This window comes from Brachionichthys hirsutus, chromosome 14 (assembly GCF_040956055.1).
Source record: "Brachionichthys hirsutus isolate HB-005 chromosome 14, CSIRO-AGI_Bhir_v1, whole genome shotgun sequence".
In the NCBI taxonomy this organism is placed as follows: Eukaryota; Metazoa; Chordata; class Actinopteri; order Lophiiformes; family Brachionichthyidae; genus Brachionichthys; species Brachionichthys hirsutus.
The window spans coordinates 2,133,736-2,151,091 of NC_090910.1; the positions used below are offsets into that span (position 1 = coordinate 2,133,736).

At 43.5% G+C, this 17,356-nt stretch overlaps 1 protein-coding gene across 1 annotated transcript in view; it reads right to left on the reverse strand.

The window, feature by feature from the left end:
- The window catches only part of si:dkey-225n22.4 (collagen alpha-1(XXI) chain), a 40,849-nt gene that overhangs the window by 15,321 nt on the left and 8,172 nt on the right, over positions 1-17,356 (reverse strand). Inside the window, exons 8-16 of the mRNA XM_068748201.1 lie at positions 16,990-17,163; positions 16,327-16,404; positions 16,196-16,207; positions 15,885-15,958; positions 15,681-15,726; positions 15,524-15,577; positions 1,476-1,585; positions 1,116-1,160; positions 976-1,029 (exon numbers count right to left, since the gene is read on the reverse strand). Of these exons, the coding sequence (XP_068604302.1) occupies positions 976-1,029; positions 1,116-1,160; positions 1,476-1,585; positions 15,524-15,577; positions 15,681-15,726; positions 15,885-15,958; positions 16,196-16,207; positions 16,327-16,404; positions 16,990-17,163 (647 nt within the window). The remainder of the gene's footprint in view (positions 1-975; positions 1,030-1,115; positions 1,161-1,475; positions 1,586-15,523; positions 15,578-15,680; positions 15,727-15,884; positions 15,959-16,195; positions 16,208-16,326; positions 16,405-16,989; positions 17,164-17,356) is intronic.

Here is a 17,356-nt window from a genome sequence, read left to right on the forward strand (position 1 = left end):
AATACTGAAAATAAACTGAATCATCTTGTGCACCATCTCGTACCAAACCTTACCATCCACGTTTGCTCCTGGAATGTAAAGTAATGCCTGGGTTTGACCAGAAGGCGGCAGCGCAGTGACACACAGTGCCGAACGATCACCGTGGAAGACTGTTTCTGCTTTAATTCAATTGGGCCATGTCCAATCCTGTTTGCCTTGGGGGGGGGGGGGGGGGCTGCCCCTATTGTGCGTACAGTCATGACCCCACACACACTCATCTGACTAAATTAACAGCCACTCACCTCCTTCTAATGACATTGCTAAACAAACCAAATGGACTCAAATGGAGGCTGAGCTAAATGAACGACCTCATTATGAGACCCCGGCAGAGATATTAACGGGAGTTCAAGCGTAAGGAATAAGACTGCGTGTGGCATGAATGTGAAACAGGGAGACCTCGTTACCCACTTTTACTCTTTAAACACGAGGGTCCTTAAGAAGACTGAGAAGGCCTGGGCTCTCAAAACAAGGCTTTAATCATTCAAGGGGTTTTATTTAAGAGGGGTTTAATTTGTCATCTTTATTCTGCATTTGGAATAACCTAATTCCAGAAGCACTGCATTCCTTGCCATCGCTTACTTCCTGTTAGCTGGGAACTGTTCTGGCAGACAGAGCGTACCTCAAGAGCTCATATACTTGCTGGAGCCGTTTGGTGATTGGTTGAACCACAAACCTACATTTCTAAAAACTCATGTGAAATATTATCCATTAAGGCAAAGATGGCCTTAAAATAGGCCCATAAACAAACAAATGTTGGAAAAATTGCTGATGCTGCAATCGATATCTCAAACCCAACCACCAACTACCTCACAGGTCCAACTGGGAATATAAAAGCACACGCTTAGGTACGTAGTTTGAGGTGCTTAGTCTGTAAACACAATCTTTGTACGCCACCATGTGGGAGTTTAAATAAGGACATATAAATCAAAGACACACCAGTTTTCCAGTTCCTCCAGGTTGTCCTTGTGGTCCAGGCAATCCCATCGCCCCCTGAGAAAACAGCCACAAACACAGACAATAAAGAAATGATTAGAGCAACTTTAAGAACCAGCAACTCTGACAAATTGAAATGCTACCTTTGGTCCCTGTTGACCTGCGTTTCCAGGAGGTCCCTGGACACCCTGTGGAAGACAAGCATGACAAAAAATGTATTCAGTGGTCTGTGTGACTGTTTGTGCGCACGCTGAGTCGCTGCTTCACCTATATGTCGTCTTCATATTGAAGCGTAGAGGCAACGATGTAGGACAAACGGCTCCACAGAACATTCAAGGAGGAAACGGCACCTCCTGAATTCAGATTTACAGTGTGCACAAGAACAGCTTCGGTGCTATGGTGTTGCACTGGGCAGTAGAGGAGCAGTGGCTAACACTGAAGACCCAGAAGGTGCTGGGTTCAAATCCACCTGTGGAGCTGGGACCTTTCAGTGTGGAGTTTACACGTTCTCCACGTATCTGCGTGTATCTGCGTTGTCGGCAAAGAGTGTGTCGCTAAACCCCGGCCAGACATTGATGAAGACGAAGTCCTGGTTCTCTGAATAGAGCTCAGCCTTGAGAATTGTAGAGAACATTTCCTTCCTGGTGAATCTCCACAAATACCGGAAGAGCGTGTTCTCAACGTGGAACAAGTAGAAAAAAAACGAGAAAAACCATCGTAACGTCTCGTTTTCATGCATCCGTCAAACTTCCGTTTGCAAGGCACGCGCTAAGTGCCAAGCAGGAAGCACTTCAAAATAAAAGCAGTATAAAGGAAATTACCACAATACAAAAATATATTACAAAATAGTAAAAGCATTCCATTCCATGTCGTAAAAAACCTCTCGTAAACAGACAGAGAACAGACGTGCGGTCGAAAGTCGAACATTTGCGAGCCGCATAGGATGCAAGTCGACGAACCTCTGTACATAGACTATGTAAAGAATAAAGAACTGCGTTGTCAGGGTTTGGTTTTTGATATTTATTTTGATCATTTCTGATTCTTGTATTTCCTTTCATTCATTCTGTTCGCTCTCTTGGTAGTGGGCGTGGTTAGGACAGATTGGCAGAGCAGAGCAGACACACCTGTGACCCATCTTCCCATCATCCAACTGCCTTAAAATTACTGCTCACCTCTCTCATGAACGGATTACGCTTTATCGCTGGTGCTTACTAGGCTTGGGCGATAACTGTTATATAATTGTTATGACTTATTCCGGTATAAATGATCATTTAACATGCCGAAAAGTTGATGACGTGTTTTTCCTGTCACTGTGCACCTTTGCGCCTCCCGTGTACGAGAGCATGGTCCAGTGGTGGCGGAGAGAGGCAGAGTAGAGACAACACAGGAGAGAAAGCAAAGATGGAGGAGAAGGGGAGACTATAGCGGGTCGTCCTATGATTGAGAGGTTGGCGGTTCGATTCCCGGCTCCGGCACATGTGTACGCTGTCTGGTCTCTCTGACCTTGTCTCCAAAACGTCTAACCTTCGCTGCCCCTCTTATTGTGTCATTTCTGATCAAGCCAAAACATGATTTCAATGGGGCGTCCCCAGTGCAGAGGAGCAGAGCGGAAAAAGGATTACAAATTTAGAACATTATTGCACTCTTGTCTTTACTTTTGTTACTGAGGTTTCAATTATCATTAAAAAAAAAAAGATACACAGGTGCGGTGGAGCAGCAATGAATTAGCGTCATGCACATGTTATTTCTGGTACCATGAACACAGTTACACTTCAGCCACAGGGATGGTTTGGGGCAGCGCCACTGACGTACGGACGCCAGCCCATGTGGCAGTCCTGTGGTCAGAGGTCTCACTGAACCCACGACTTGTTAAAGCACAAAGAAGCAGCGGCTAAAGCGCATTTGAAGCCACAACACAACATGCAAATAAACTTTTACTATCCACAAGATACCAAACTCCACCGCTTGCTTTTGCTCTCAGGCCTCTCCACACTGTTTTAGCGTGTTTGTTGAGTTTGCTACAACACCAGTGGTATTTGAGCTCCGCCGTCAAACACCGGCAACTAACATGTGAAACAAGCTGCAAAATACATTGTGGTATGTCCAGCCATGATATTTCCTGCAGAGTTCAACAAATGCGTGCAGGAATCAGTTGACTACGGCATAAGACACACTTGTTAATCAATTAGTTGACATAAACCCAGCTTTTGGACTAAACCATCAAACTTTCTCTGGAGGATTTTGGACAAAACTGTCCCCAGGAATCAAGCAGCAGGGAGCTGTGAAATATTTCAGACCACTGTATGAATAATTTTATTTCACTTGTTATCAAACCTGATCAAAACCGAACCTGAAAATCACCTGAACATGCATACACTAATTATCCCTGGTGAAACATGACACCGGTGCCTGTGCCATGACTTACAGTAACCAAATCAACAGATAACTCGGCAACAATTACATTTATTCAGATTGATGATTGTTTTTAAATGAATGTTGGAGAGAGCCAACATTCCTTTGAGCTTGAAAGCTTGAGCTTTTAGACGGAGAAAGCCACAGCTTCCCTGGACAGGGAGGAGGATACACAATCAGCTCTGAAACTCAAAGGCAACAGTGATGGCGACAAGGATTAGCGCTCTACGCTGTGTCCTTCTGAGAGTCTGTTCAAGCCGAGCAGACATGAGATACTATCTCTGCTACAGAGCCACAATAAAGGGGATCACAAGCTCCAAGCCGCAGCGATTCAGGCATGAATGACCTTTTCAACATCTTCGACTCAAAAATAAAATGCTGTTTCTGCAATTCATCTGTGCTGCGGGAAATATGATACTTCTCAGATGAGTAACAAAATAAATTAGTTTTCACGGAAGTCCTAATTTGCTCCTTATTTATATGACCTCACGAACCCTCCTAATAAGGGGTGTACTTTTTATAAAGTAGTGTTCCATCTTTTCAGATCAATTTAAGATATGGAGGCTTTACGATCTGTCTGGAGATGCGTTTGATTTCCTCTTGAGGAGAATGTTGTAAAATAGTTATGGTCTGCTCCAGAAATGTTTTATAGACTGAGAAACTTTACCCAACTTTTCACCAGAATAAGGGTGAGTGAATTGAAATTTTTGGGTGAAGATATCTTTTATATGTGGTCTCAGATGCTGTTCTGCTGGAAACACTACACAGGCTCTACATCGGTTTGTGTCTTGGTGACTGGCAGTGCGCCCCTGTGGGTAGAGAGTGTGGCAAATAAAAGTCCTTATGGACTGCTTGTTTCGACAAGTCTTTCACTAGTGAGCCCACAATCCAACATACCAGGCAGCCGATGTTTGACCAAAGAACCTGTGCATATTCAAATGCAGTAATGGTAAACGTGTCACTGGAATCGCCCGTGTCGTGAGATGTGTCTCGCTCCTGTGTTGGGATGGGTAGCCCATTGTGCGTGTGTGCGCGTAAGGCTGAGGTGTGCACTCCTCCCCCCGTGAGTGAGAGAGAGAGAGAGAGAGAGAGAGAAGCGCAGAGTGGAGATAGAGGAATGATAGATGTATGCGAGAGGTATCGAGGAAAAAGGACTATCATTGTTAACTGCAAGTGAAATTAAACAGCTTCAGCTATTCAGCAAGTCTGGCTCGTCCTTCTTGCATTGCTGCACCTTAGCTTTGTTCACCAGCGTGAAGTCGGGGAGTTAACCCCGGAGTTCATTTTTCCATTTTATTTCGATTCTGGATGCGAGTGCACTGCTTTTGTTTTACAAACAACAGTTCATGGGAAACCATCCTCGTGTATTGACAAATTAAAAATGTGATCAGAGTTGTTTCTGTACGGATAGAATGACCTATGCTAGCTTAAAAGTGTTTTATTAGCATTACCCCTGACCACTCCAACCCTAACAAGTGAGGTAAAGTAATCCTTTAGCGGTCTGGGACAAAATGGCTTGGTAAAATAAAGCTTTAAGCAGCTGATACCATGTTGATTAAATGTTCTGACACATTTGTTTAAAACATCAATGCTGTTCCCACTTTACAACGTAACAGCTTATGAACATGCCAGGAGAACGGTGTCCCAATGAAGGGAATGGAAATGTCTGAAAACCACATGAATAAAGGATCGGTTTAAGATGAAATTATTTTCCAACAGGAAAAATTTAAAGTCTTTGTAATTCTTTTTTATAGTGATTGAGAATTCAGACACTTTAATTAAACATGCAATATAAGTAAGACATACATAGATAAATGAACCTGTGAGGTAATTTAAGACGGCAGATGCTCAGCCCTTCCCAGCTGCTCTTAGCACAAATGATGCTTATTAGCCTCAATTTATCCATGTTCTAATTAGAGCCCTGTTTCAGTGCTCTGTTGGCCTTTGAATGCGCTTTCTTTCTGTTCAAGCCCTCTGCAGTCTCAGCGGTACAAACTCTCACCAACATATTTTAAGAGCAGAGCTCTGGATGCTGGCGGTGTGGAAACTGAATTAGCTCCCTGCTACATCTGTTTTCTTTTGAAGTGTCGAACCACACTGTGCACATGAACCCAGAAGAGCAGCAGACCTCATAATTACACAGCCAAGGTGCCCAGCATGGCCCAATAAATCGCATGAATATTTTTGAATGTGTAGAACAAGACAAAATAGACAAGGGTAAAGACACCAGGCTAACACTGGCCAGTAAGCAGAGCGATGTGCCCCGCCCTGCTTCACTCTGTTTACAATGAAGAGAGTGTGATTAACGTCAGAGAGCATAGTTAACTGTATTCTGGTGGGGCATTGAGGCAATATAAGATAAAGCTATAGTACGAAACTAGAAAAGCAATCGGAGACCACAAACCTCAACCAGGCAGCTCCTTCCCCACGTAATTGGATTTACACCATCCACATGCTGATCCAGATCATCATCAAATTGTTCTAAATTGTTCTCGGTAGCTTCATGCCATGAACCAACCAGGAAAAGAAAAATGTAATAGAAGTTGATGTATATTTTTATAATACAGCTGCACCTAAAAATTCTATCCATAGAAATTATGAAGAGAACTGACAAAACATCTCACCTCCTACCTGTGGAGCGTAAGAACTTCTCCTTCTCCTCTAACTCACCTCCTACCTGTGGAGCGTACCCACTAACAATATTCAACATGACACCCTCAATCTCCAGCTTCAAACTCATCAGTCTATCCGTTACTCGGTTCTCCTCCAGAACACTCTGCGCCAACTTCTCCTTCAAGATAACCCCTCCTCCATTCCTCTTTCCTCTCCTCCGTTATAAACAACTAGAATCCTTCTCCTCAGCTTCTAGCCTTGCTTCCTTTCCTCCTGGTCTCCTGGACACACATCAACCTTCCTCCTCATCATGTCCACCAGCTCTCTAGCTTTTCCCGTCATCGTCCCGACATTCAAAGTCTCTCCTCTCAGTCCTAAACTCTTCCATTCCGTCTTCTCTCGCTGTTGATGCACTCGTCTTCCTCTTCTTCTTTGTCTCTCTCTTTGACCCACACTAATCCAATTTACAGCAGCGTCCCGTGGGACAACGGCCGACAGCAGCGTTGTTAACCAGCCTCGACCGATCCGGTATGACTTTTTTATTCACATTGATTCACATAATTTCTGGTGGCAAATCTTTGCGGATGCCATTCCTTATGCAACTCTCTGCATTTATCCGGGCTTGAGACCGGCACAAGGGAGAAACTGGCAATGTTACGTTAGCTCCTACTAACCACTGTCCCAGACCGCCATGCAATATTCCATCAACTACGGCAGTTCCTTCACATCCAGAGAATTAAGTCACTCAGGGCAAATCTCATCCACCCGGGGCCTGCTGTGCCCCGTGCCGCTCCGCTAGCCTTGGTTTGTCGGCTATGCCGGCGGTCGCCGCTCGGGGACCCTGAGCTGGTCTTCGGCGAGTGGTCCATGTAGGGCCCTTGGGGTGCTGTTGTGGCTTGGGGTGTTCTGGGGGGCATGCTGCCCTTATCGGGTCCGGGTAACAGCTCTCTCCTTTGGTGGAGGTTTCATGCATGCCAGGTTCACCACACCAGCACCTATCGAACTGCAGAATTATACATCCAATGTTTTCTTCTGTCGTATCCCAAAGAGCACGTCAGCACGCTCGAAAAGGGCATTAAATGTGTTGAGCAAAAAAGCAAAACTCTAAATCATCCAGACGCTTAATAAATCCATCTGCACTAAGCACAGCGTCCTCGTCGTACTCATCATGGAGGTCCAGTATGTGATCAAACGACTCTTTTAGCGCAACCCTCCTCTCATGGACTGCATCACCAGATGCATATTGCCACTGCGTTGGTGCAACATGAGAAAGACGCCGCTTGCACACTTCAGCTAGGAGTTGAGTGCGCTTCGGGGATCTGGAGAAGAACGCAGCAAGGCCTTTCAAGTTGGCAAATAAACCTGCCATTCTTTAAGCTTTGAGGCCCCTTGAGTCAGTTCTAAACTTAGACGATGTGCATAGCAGTGAATGAATAAGGCCATAGGTGACCTTTCCTTAACTTTCACTTGCACCCCATTTAGTCCAGATAGTCAAATGTCTTTTCTAAATATTTTTTTTTAGACCTGCAGAAAAAATTCAACAATCTACAAATGAAACAACAGCGTCCGGGCAGTGTTTAATATGCAATTAAGTCACAATTAAGTTGTGGTGAAGAGGGAGCTAAGCCGAAAGTTATCGATGTTCCAATCCTCACCTAAGGTCATGAGTTATGGGCAATGACCAAAAGAGCAAGGTCCCGAGTACAAGCGGCTGAAATGAGTTTCCTCTGTAGGGTAGGCGGGCGCAGCGTTAGAGTTAGGGTGACGATCTCGGACATCTGGGAGGTTCTCAGAGTAGAGCCGCCGCTCCTCCACATGGAGATGAGCCAGTTGCCGTGGCTCAGACATCTAGTGAGGAGGCCTCCCAGGGGAGGTGTTTCGGGCATGTCCTTTCAGGAGGAGACCTCGGGGCCGAACCAGGGCACATTGGAGTAATTCTATCTCCGGAAGAGCTAGTGGAAGTGGCCGGGGAGAGGGCTGCCTGGGCTCCTCTGCTCAGGCTGCCCCCCGTGACCCAGATAAGCGGAAGATGATGAGACAAAACGAGTCACAATTCTAGTACAGCTGTGTACTGCAGATGTGACAATATTATTTCAAAAAAATCACATTGTGTGACGCAAAGCAAGCATGGCATGGATGCAGCTATGCATCTCCATGCATCCATATGGCTGTATCCTCACTTTGAAGGAACGAACCCTTGTATCATGTAATTGGGTGGCTAAACCCCTTGCAGTTGGGAGGACAGCCGGCAGGATGGGGAAGCTGGAACGTCCATATGTAGTTAAGAGGTTCCTGAACTTATAGCGTAATTACAAGAAAAGAGGTTAAAAATAAACCCTAGCCCACCTCGTTGATGTCTTTATTGCCATATGTTTGCTTATTTGAGCAGCCTAGTTTAAAGAATATACATATTTATTTGGATTTAATAGCATACTGCCATTATTGTTCAATTATTTCACGCAAACATATGATGGAAAATTTCAAACACGAAGACAACGGTCTTTATAAATATGTTTTGACAGGTAACACTTAGACTATTAGTGATTAAAGGGAAAGTAGAGCGTGATCGGCAGTCTCTTTATTGCTGTTAGACAGGAAAAGTCCCGCAGCTGCCTCTGGTGAGACGCAGTAATTCAGGGTGTGGAGTCTGGTAATAAGAGGCCTTCATCTACCACAAAGTGGTGCTTTTTAACTCGCTTCACTGGAGCGTGAAACACACGTTTTGAAAGTTGGTGCACATGTTGTTTAAAGAAATTGTGTTGATGAGAACTGATTAAGGAGCAGACAGCCGTAGGCATTGTGCAGTACAGGCCTCATTAGCATCCAATGTAGCTGTCAAGGATGGGTGGACAGAGACGTTCCACAGCAGATGGGAGGCATTTCCCCCGGCGATGGTCACACGTGGTCCCCATTTGGTTCTGCACGGATCACATTTTGAGGCGGGGTACACCGTGGACAAGCCGCCGGTTTATTGCAGGGTCACACATAGACAGATAATCCTTCACACACATTCTCACACCTAAGGGCAATTTAATGTAACCAATTCACCGAATTTGCATGTTTCTGGTGGTGGGAAGAAGACGGAGAACCCGGAGAGAACCCACGCAGACACGCGGGGAACATGCAACCTCCTCGAACCTTCTTGCTGGGAGGCAACAGCACCACCGTGCCGCATTATTATTAGTACTTATTGGTGTTTCGCTACAATCAGCCTCCAAGTCGGCGGTGATGTGCCTAAAGAAAGGTGCAATCACTTTGTTGAACCTTTTAGCTCACCTATTAATAATCTTTCTCTCGTCTGTACTTGGTCAGACTAAAACAAATCTAACGTGTACCCAAAATACTTTCAATAGCTTGCTCCAGTCACTTCTAACTGGCATACAGGAGTAAACATCCGGAGTCATGACAGCATGCATTTAGTGAATCAGATGAAACGCTCCGGTCCGTAGAGAACGTTCCCAAGCCCGTATTTAACCTCTGCCCTTTCAACCCAGACTCGGTCTGCAGACGCCACACGTTGTTGCGTTCTGTTTCCTGGGGAGGTTCAGTGTTCCATGACATGCAGGCATATACTCTGTTTGTTGGTGTTTGTGATGCAACTCTGGTCAGAACAGAGGGTTCCAGGAAGTTACACATCTGGCCGTCCAGCCACTATCACATTAATCACTCGTACAAAAGAGGAGAGTAGCAGCCGTGATCTGGAAATAGCTGAGATTCTGAACAAGATATCACCACTGATCCAAAGCCTGTAATGGTCAAGTGATGCACACACTCGTTCTGATCTAGTGTGAGAGCCCATACATACATTTCTTGACTGTCCAATGGGAAAACTACCATAGTATTACTATTACTACCTCCGCCGAGGCAAGGCGTTGGTTTGTCTGTTTGTTCCTGGATTATGGATCACTTTTTAATTTTTGTGAGCATTGCAGTCAAGGGAGCTTCAAAATTCAATATCTTGGTTGATTATTAACCGATGGTTATGGAATTTGACACATTCATGGAGGGTTGGGGGTCTATCTCACCACCGAATTTCATCTGGAGCTAATTCAGAGGGAAGTCAGGAAGGAATATTACATTTTAACATTAAAACACATTTATGTGTTCAGAAATCAGTTAAAAATACATATTCTGGGGCTCAGTTGGTGGAGCGGGTCGTCCAGTGATCAGAGAGTCGGTGGTTCAAATCCCAGCTCCGACTGTCCGCATGTCCAAGTGTCCTTGGGCAAGACACTGAACCCCAAATTGCTCCCAGTGGGTCTGGCAGCACCTTGCATGGCAGCAGTCGCCCCCTGGAGTGTGAGTGAGTGTGTGTGTGAATGGGTGAATGTGAGGCCTCATGTAAAGCGCTTTGAGCACCGCAAAGGTGGAAAAAGCGCTTTATAAGTGCAGTCCATTTACCATTTACATAAACCCTGATTCAATTTTCATGGTTGGTGTATAAAGATACCAAGAACAATCTAGAACCTTTTGACAATGATCCAGATCACCATGTGGACGGTGCAGATCCAGTTCGGAGGGGAACGAGCTGCTCGGGGGAGGTCTGCGCTCACTGAGTGCTTTTCTACTTCTGTTATTGTAACAAATTATCCAGTGGAATAAATGAGATGTCATGTGAAAAAGCCACAGAAGAAGACTTGATCTACTATTTTCCTCAGTTCTCATGTTTAGCATCTTTCAGCCATTTGTTGTGGTTTTGACCCTTCACAAATTGTTGTTGTTGTTTTTATTGGTATGAAATGTAATGGAGTTGATGTTGGGCTCTCTGTATGCTACCTGGCTGACAACAAACAGCTAACAGACATGGGTAGAGATTAGCTAACAAGGGGAACAATTAGCAGACAGGATATTCAATAAATGTCCTTAAATTACAAGATATTCATTCAAATTAATAGGACTGGTGGATACAGAAATTTGGAAAATACACTGGTGTGTATTGGATAGGAGGTTTCTTGGAGTTAAAAGGAACTTAACAACAACCCAGCTTCTGTCTTCCCTCAAAACATTAATCACATACCCCACCACCATCGCCCTCGGGCATCCCCACATGTTTACCACCACCCTCCTTCCCAATTCTGGGGGGAAGGGGTTACTAAAATAACAGGGGCAGGATGGTCAAACTGGGAAAAACACACAAAGTTCAGAGAAGACTCAAAATAGCATCGTACTGGTAGCTAGTAGTTGTGCTCACTTCATTAAAGATGTATGAACAAGCTGCTTTGTGTCACTTAGCAGCTTGTTCTTTTCACGTTAACATCGGGGAACATCCGGTATATGGTAGGTACACGATTACTGTAGTAGCGTTAGCGTCATCAGAGGTCTGCTTTCTGATATATGGTTTATTTTACATAGATGTATTTGAGTCGTCCTATGTAGGCACTTTTGAGACCGATAGGGGAAAAGATTGGTAAAAAATGTTTAAACTCATCTTTTCAACTTGCACAATCGTTGGCAGCCAAATACCTTTTACCCCATTAATACAGCCTCCCACCTGATGTCCCAGTAGCAACTAACCTTTGATCCCAGTGGTCCAATCAGTCCGCCGGTGCCTGGTAGTCCTGGTTCCCCCTGGTAGGAGAAATAAAAACATTCAGAAGCAGAAGGGAGGAGCAACAGCCACAGTAATATGACAGTATTTGCCCTTTCTGTAAAACACGGCCACGTGACTTAGTAGACCAATCATGAGACTACACGTCATGTCTGGTGGACACATGCATGCGTACGTTGTCGTGGCAAAACACTGCCTCGGACAAACCTACCTACTGGCGCTTTGATTAGTGTAAAATCTGTGAAAAGGGTTTTACAGCTTGTATTACGGTGACGACCGGTACCCCGAACGACTGAAACGAGGTGTCTGGTTTGTTCCCTTCCCTAAACCAAAAACCGCCTATGAGAAATGTCTGTGTTGGATCAAACTTTGTGGAATACCACACGACCAGTTGAATCCATCAGGAAAGTGAAATCAACCTGTAAACCTGAGCGAAGAGATCAGAGCTAGGGGCAACAAGGTGTTGCTTCAAGAGAGATTTTGGTTTTCGTTTATGTTCCTATGAGTGCCTTAAGCCGTGGGCCTTCTCACGATTTTATTATGCTCGCATAATGGCAATAAAGAATCTTGAATCTTGAATCTTGAAACTCATCCAAATGTGTGCTGATCGCTGCCAGTTTCCCTACGTCCACTATTATTCCCATAATTTTGATCTGGAATAATAATTAATTTTCTCATAATGCCACCAAAACCTGAGTCTATATAAAAAAAGAAAATGTATTCGTACTCTACTTGACATCAACAGTATATTTTGGTTTTGATATCAAGTTAAAGTAAGTGCAGCATTGATGCTTATTTCCTCAGTTCCTTGGTTAAAAAAAATACCCAATCAAAACTGAGTAAAAAGCCTCCACTGAAATATTTGAATCACTTTTTTGTTTGCTCTTCAGCGAAATATCGGTAACCTTGAAAAATTTGACTAAGAAATAAATCACCACAGAAATATTGCCAGCTTCCAACTGTACTACATGCATTTTCATCCATTTTGGTCAAATATTGAGACCCCTCTGTCTGCATTGGGGGGGCCGGAGGGGGCGTGTCACGAAAAGGTCAACTATCCATCCACCAGCACACTCTAAACTGCACACACCGAGCCAGTCAAACAGAGAATGGGCATTGGTTCAGTCCGTCAAGCTGGTTCAAAGCAGGCTGAAGGTTCAAGACTGGCTCTTACCATCTCTCCAGCTTCTCCTGGGGGTCCCGGCTGTCCTCGCTCACCAGCGAGGCCCTGCATTTAAAGATATAGTTTATTTGTTTGTTTGTTCCTTATCCTAAATTTGCACATCATCACGATAGTATGATGAACTACCATGTTCAAATACACCAGTTTCCTTTTTTCTTTTTTGTCCACTGTGGCATGACTATTAGCGACAACTAAATTAGCTCATAAAAGATGGAAAGATAACTGAATTATATGTCATGTTCGGAAGTTCTGGTCCTGTGTTTCTATTATTGTTTTTTATGTAAACGCCGCCGTTTGTCTGTCCGTCCATCTGTTAGCAAGATAAATCAAGATGTCCTGGACGGACCTTGATGAAATGTGGGAATGTTACCAGGACAGATTACTACATTTTGGTGATGATCCAGAATAAATCCTGGATTCTGGATTACTCTGAAAATGCCGGTAGCATTCCAGTCAATGAGCTTCATAATTTGTTCTTCAATATCTAAACAATGTTAACGGAATTTGGCACAGTCACGTAGAGTCTCTATCTCACGAGCAAATTTTATCCGGATCGGATCCAGAATGACGTTAGGAGAAATATATTACATTTTAACATTGAAAATCCCATTTACGGACTCGAAAACCTGTTAAAAATACACATCAACTCCGATTCACTTTTACTTTTCATGGTTGGTGCATAAAGATACCAAGAACAATTTAGAACCTAAAAACTGCACTGCTGTTATTTTGTTATTTCTGTTTTGTTTTGATTGAGGACCCTCTTGAAAACGAGATGGTTTCATCTCAAGGGGTTTTATCGTTTCAAATAAATAAAAAAAAAAAAAAATTGATGATGATCCAGATCACCATGTGGACGGTGTAAATCTAATTATCAGGGGAACGCAAGGTCTGTGCTTTCAGAGTCTTGTAGATGAGAAGATTAAGGTCGTCTCATCCATATATTATCCACCGTAAAGGTCATGGGAGTTGCTGGAATCTATTCCAGCTGACTACAGGCAAGAGGCAAGGAACACCCCGGACTTCTTGTCAACATAAATCACTTCAACATAGGAAACAGATCATTTCATTTCTATTTTCAGAAACGACACATAATATAGTTCTATAAGTTATGGAAAATAAAACATTTAATTCATGATGTTATCCTAGATTGTTGTACATTTCGCTCAAAAGTGTAGCTATAATCAAAAAACGAAAAAGGGTTTGGTTAAACATGTTATGGTCGCCTGTTTGGCACTGAATGTCTTTCCAATATCTTCCTGTTTTAAACATGAATATATAAAGAGTGTTAAAACTCAAACAAAAAAACAAAAATGTATTTCCATACAAGTGACCATGACAAAAAAAGAATGCCTCTTAAGTCATTTTAACGCCTGACCAAGTGGACTCGGTTCAATTGGGGAGCTTAAAGTCGCAACATTGTTGCGTTTATCACTTGTTTCGGTTCTGCTTTCACACTGTGATTTTAAAGCGGACCGAACTTTCTGAGCAGCATCACGTGGTTGAAAGTGGCGTTTGTCGATTGGACAAAGTATGTCTGTATGTCATGTTTCTTTTGGTTTGGAGTGTGCGCTGTACTTCCTCTAGCCTAAATGCACTGCGTATAGCGTTACTACGTACATCTGGTCCTGTGTTTGGTCCGGTGAGCTTTCACACTGCATTCGAACCGAACCAGAGTTCTCTTGTTTGATCCGCACTACAATTGGGATGAGCTTTCACCCCTGCCCAAACGAAGTGGACTATCTGAACTCTGGTCCGTTTAAAGCGAACCAAACATCTCTGGTGTGAAAGCGACATAAGACTATTGGCATAAAGCCTTACCTGTGGTCCTGGCAGTCCTGTTGCCCCAGCTAACCCTGGTTTCCCTCTTTCTCCCTGGGACATAAAGAAGGAATCAGTACTAGGAGCAGATTAGGAGAAGCCACAACGATGGTGGAACTTCTTCAACTACTGACCGTGTCACCCTTTATTCCGTGCTGCCCCCTTTGACCCGCTGGACCGATATCACCCTGTGCAACCAAAACAGTATGAAAAACATGTCGCCAATCATAAACTCAACAATGAAAACTTTTAAAAGATCATTACATGATTTCTAACAGGTGTCTGGCTAGTCAAAAAGTCTTCATCACACTCCAGAAGATCAGGTATAGTTCATGAACTTGAATCAGAACCTGTAGATCTTCGTATCTACCAACATTCCATGTGTTGTCAAACACAATAAAATAAATTTCACATCTGTCTTTTTTCAAAGTTTAATCAGTAAGCAAATAAAAATTCAACATCAAGAAAAAGAATATTTCAATCATGTTGTATTTGACTGCAAGAAACCATGAGACACACGTCCTCTTTGAAAAGCCCACTGGTTTCAACAAAACATAAACTGGATGTCATCTGCATAGCAAGACACAGAAGAGAATGAGACAACTGAAAGTATCCACAAAAATTATATGGATAAATTAAACACCTTAATTTGTTCATGAATATTGTGGGACTAATTTTCCACCACTTGAAATCCTTCATTTGTATGTTTTGCTGTGGAGGACAGAAATAGTCTCAATGTCAATAAGGGGAATTCATTATAATAATATTTCTGAATACCAATGTCATTTACAGTTGTAGATGTGATGTTTACCAGTAATAAATACAAAGATATTACAAATTAGAAAAGAAGAGCAATGAAGCTGCACACTGAGTACACACCAGGTACACACCAGGTACACACCCGCCCACGGAGGATCTAATACAATATTCTGGTTTAAAGCTGCATGTTGTAAATTGTGACATTCAGGTTTTACCTTCATCCCTGGTAATCCGAGTGGCCCAGAGTTTCCCAGCTCCCCCTGTTTACCCTGCGGACACAAACCACAAATGCTGAGTCGATCGTGTACAGACCCCTACCTTCAAGGCCAGTGGAGACAGTTTGAAGTAACTGATGAGCACTTACAGGCTTACCATCAGGCCCAGGAGGTCCTTCCCTCCCTTTCTCCCCTCGGAAACCCTGCAGGGTTAAAATACGCAGGTTCGAATCCCGGCTCTGACTGCATGTCAAAGTGTGCTGGGGCAAGACACTGAACCCAAAATTGGCAGCGCCTTGCATGGCAGCAGTCACCCACTGGAGTGTGAATGCGTGCGTGAATGTGTGTGTGTGTGTGTTACCATTGGTCCAGGCAGACCACGATGCCCTGGTGGTCCGATGGCACAGTTGCAGTCTTCTTCTTGCTCCACGGTGGCTGTTCGATTCAGTGGACACTGACAAACACTGATGTCACAATACAGAATCCTCCACTCTGTCTCATTAAAGCAGACTAAACAGTCCTCCAGGGTCAGCCATGAAAACAACGATTTATTGCACTGAATAAAAAAACTACAATTCTGTCTAGATGAGTTTCAGCAAGAATTGACACGTGATTTCTGCTAATGTCATTACAAGTGAGCAGCGTGAGAAACGGGATACAAACTGCACTTACTCTCTCGTCATCCTGTGTAAAATAAAAAGAGGACACAAGAAAAACAAAAGGTTATATCATACATGCAGCCATTTACAGACGTGCAACATCTGTGGTATCTGTACACATCCTGACGGGAACAGAGGACTTACCACAGCGTAAATCTCACAAGCTGTTTCCCTCTCACTCTGGTGGGGGTCACAGTACAGACGCAGCTTCTGAATGTCCACCTGAATATAAAGACATTAAAATGGAAATAATCAAAAAACTACACAAGCTGCAAAGATACGTTTATAGAGTCAAATGAGATTTGTTCAGTTTACTAGTACAGTAATACCTTGACATACGAGTACAACTCGTTCCTGGACCAAGCTCGTAACACAAATCAATATTTCATATATAAAATAACTGAAAACAATCTAATACGTTCCGGCGTCTAAAAACAGTCAAAGCAACGCTGATAACAAAAAACACTTTTTTAATAATATAGACACACACAGACAAAATGATATAATAAATGATATACAGTATTACTGTAATATAATAAGATAAGATACTGTAATAAGATAAAGTCACAGGAGAAACTTCATGAGAAGATAGAGCTGCCTTGCTGGAGGTTTTCACTCTGAGTGTTGTCGATTTAATTTTGGTTAATTTTGTGTGTGTGTGTGTGTGTGAGGGGGGGGGGTCTGGCTGCACAAGTACCAGTAATCATTTTTGGCTTCCTCTATTAGAACACAAACTGAACCAAAAGGGATCTCCTCTGCATCAACGTCCTTGTTGGCCTCAGCCTCCCTGGTAATCGGATTACTCACAGGCACAGTGGTGTTGGATCCTTGCTTCTTAGCCAGCTGCGTCTCCCCGTTGATGTAAATGGGATCCACTGGATCCAGCATCCTTTGGTGGATCTGCTGACCATCGAGGAAACTGCTGGCCTGATGTGGCCTAACGAGGAGCTTGAGCTGATGCCACCTTCCATCATACAGAGTCTGAAAGATACAATTTAGAATACGGCAAGGTGCGTTCAGATGCAGAGTTGTGTTTACTGTGAGGTTAAGCTTTGAAAACATGAATTAGCCTGTCATGTCGCATTTCACTCAGCCTTTCCTTCTTGTGTTGTTTCATCTGATTACATTTTGTCAGGAAAGCAAAAAATGTGCGTTCCCTATATACTCCGCAAAA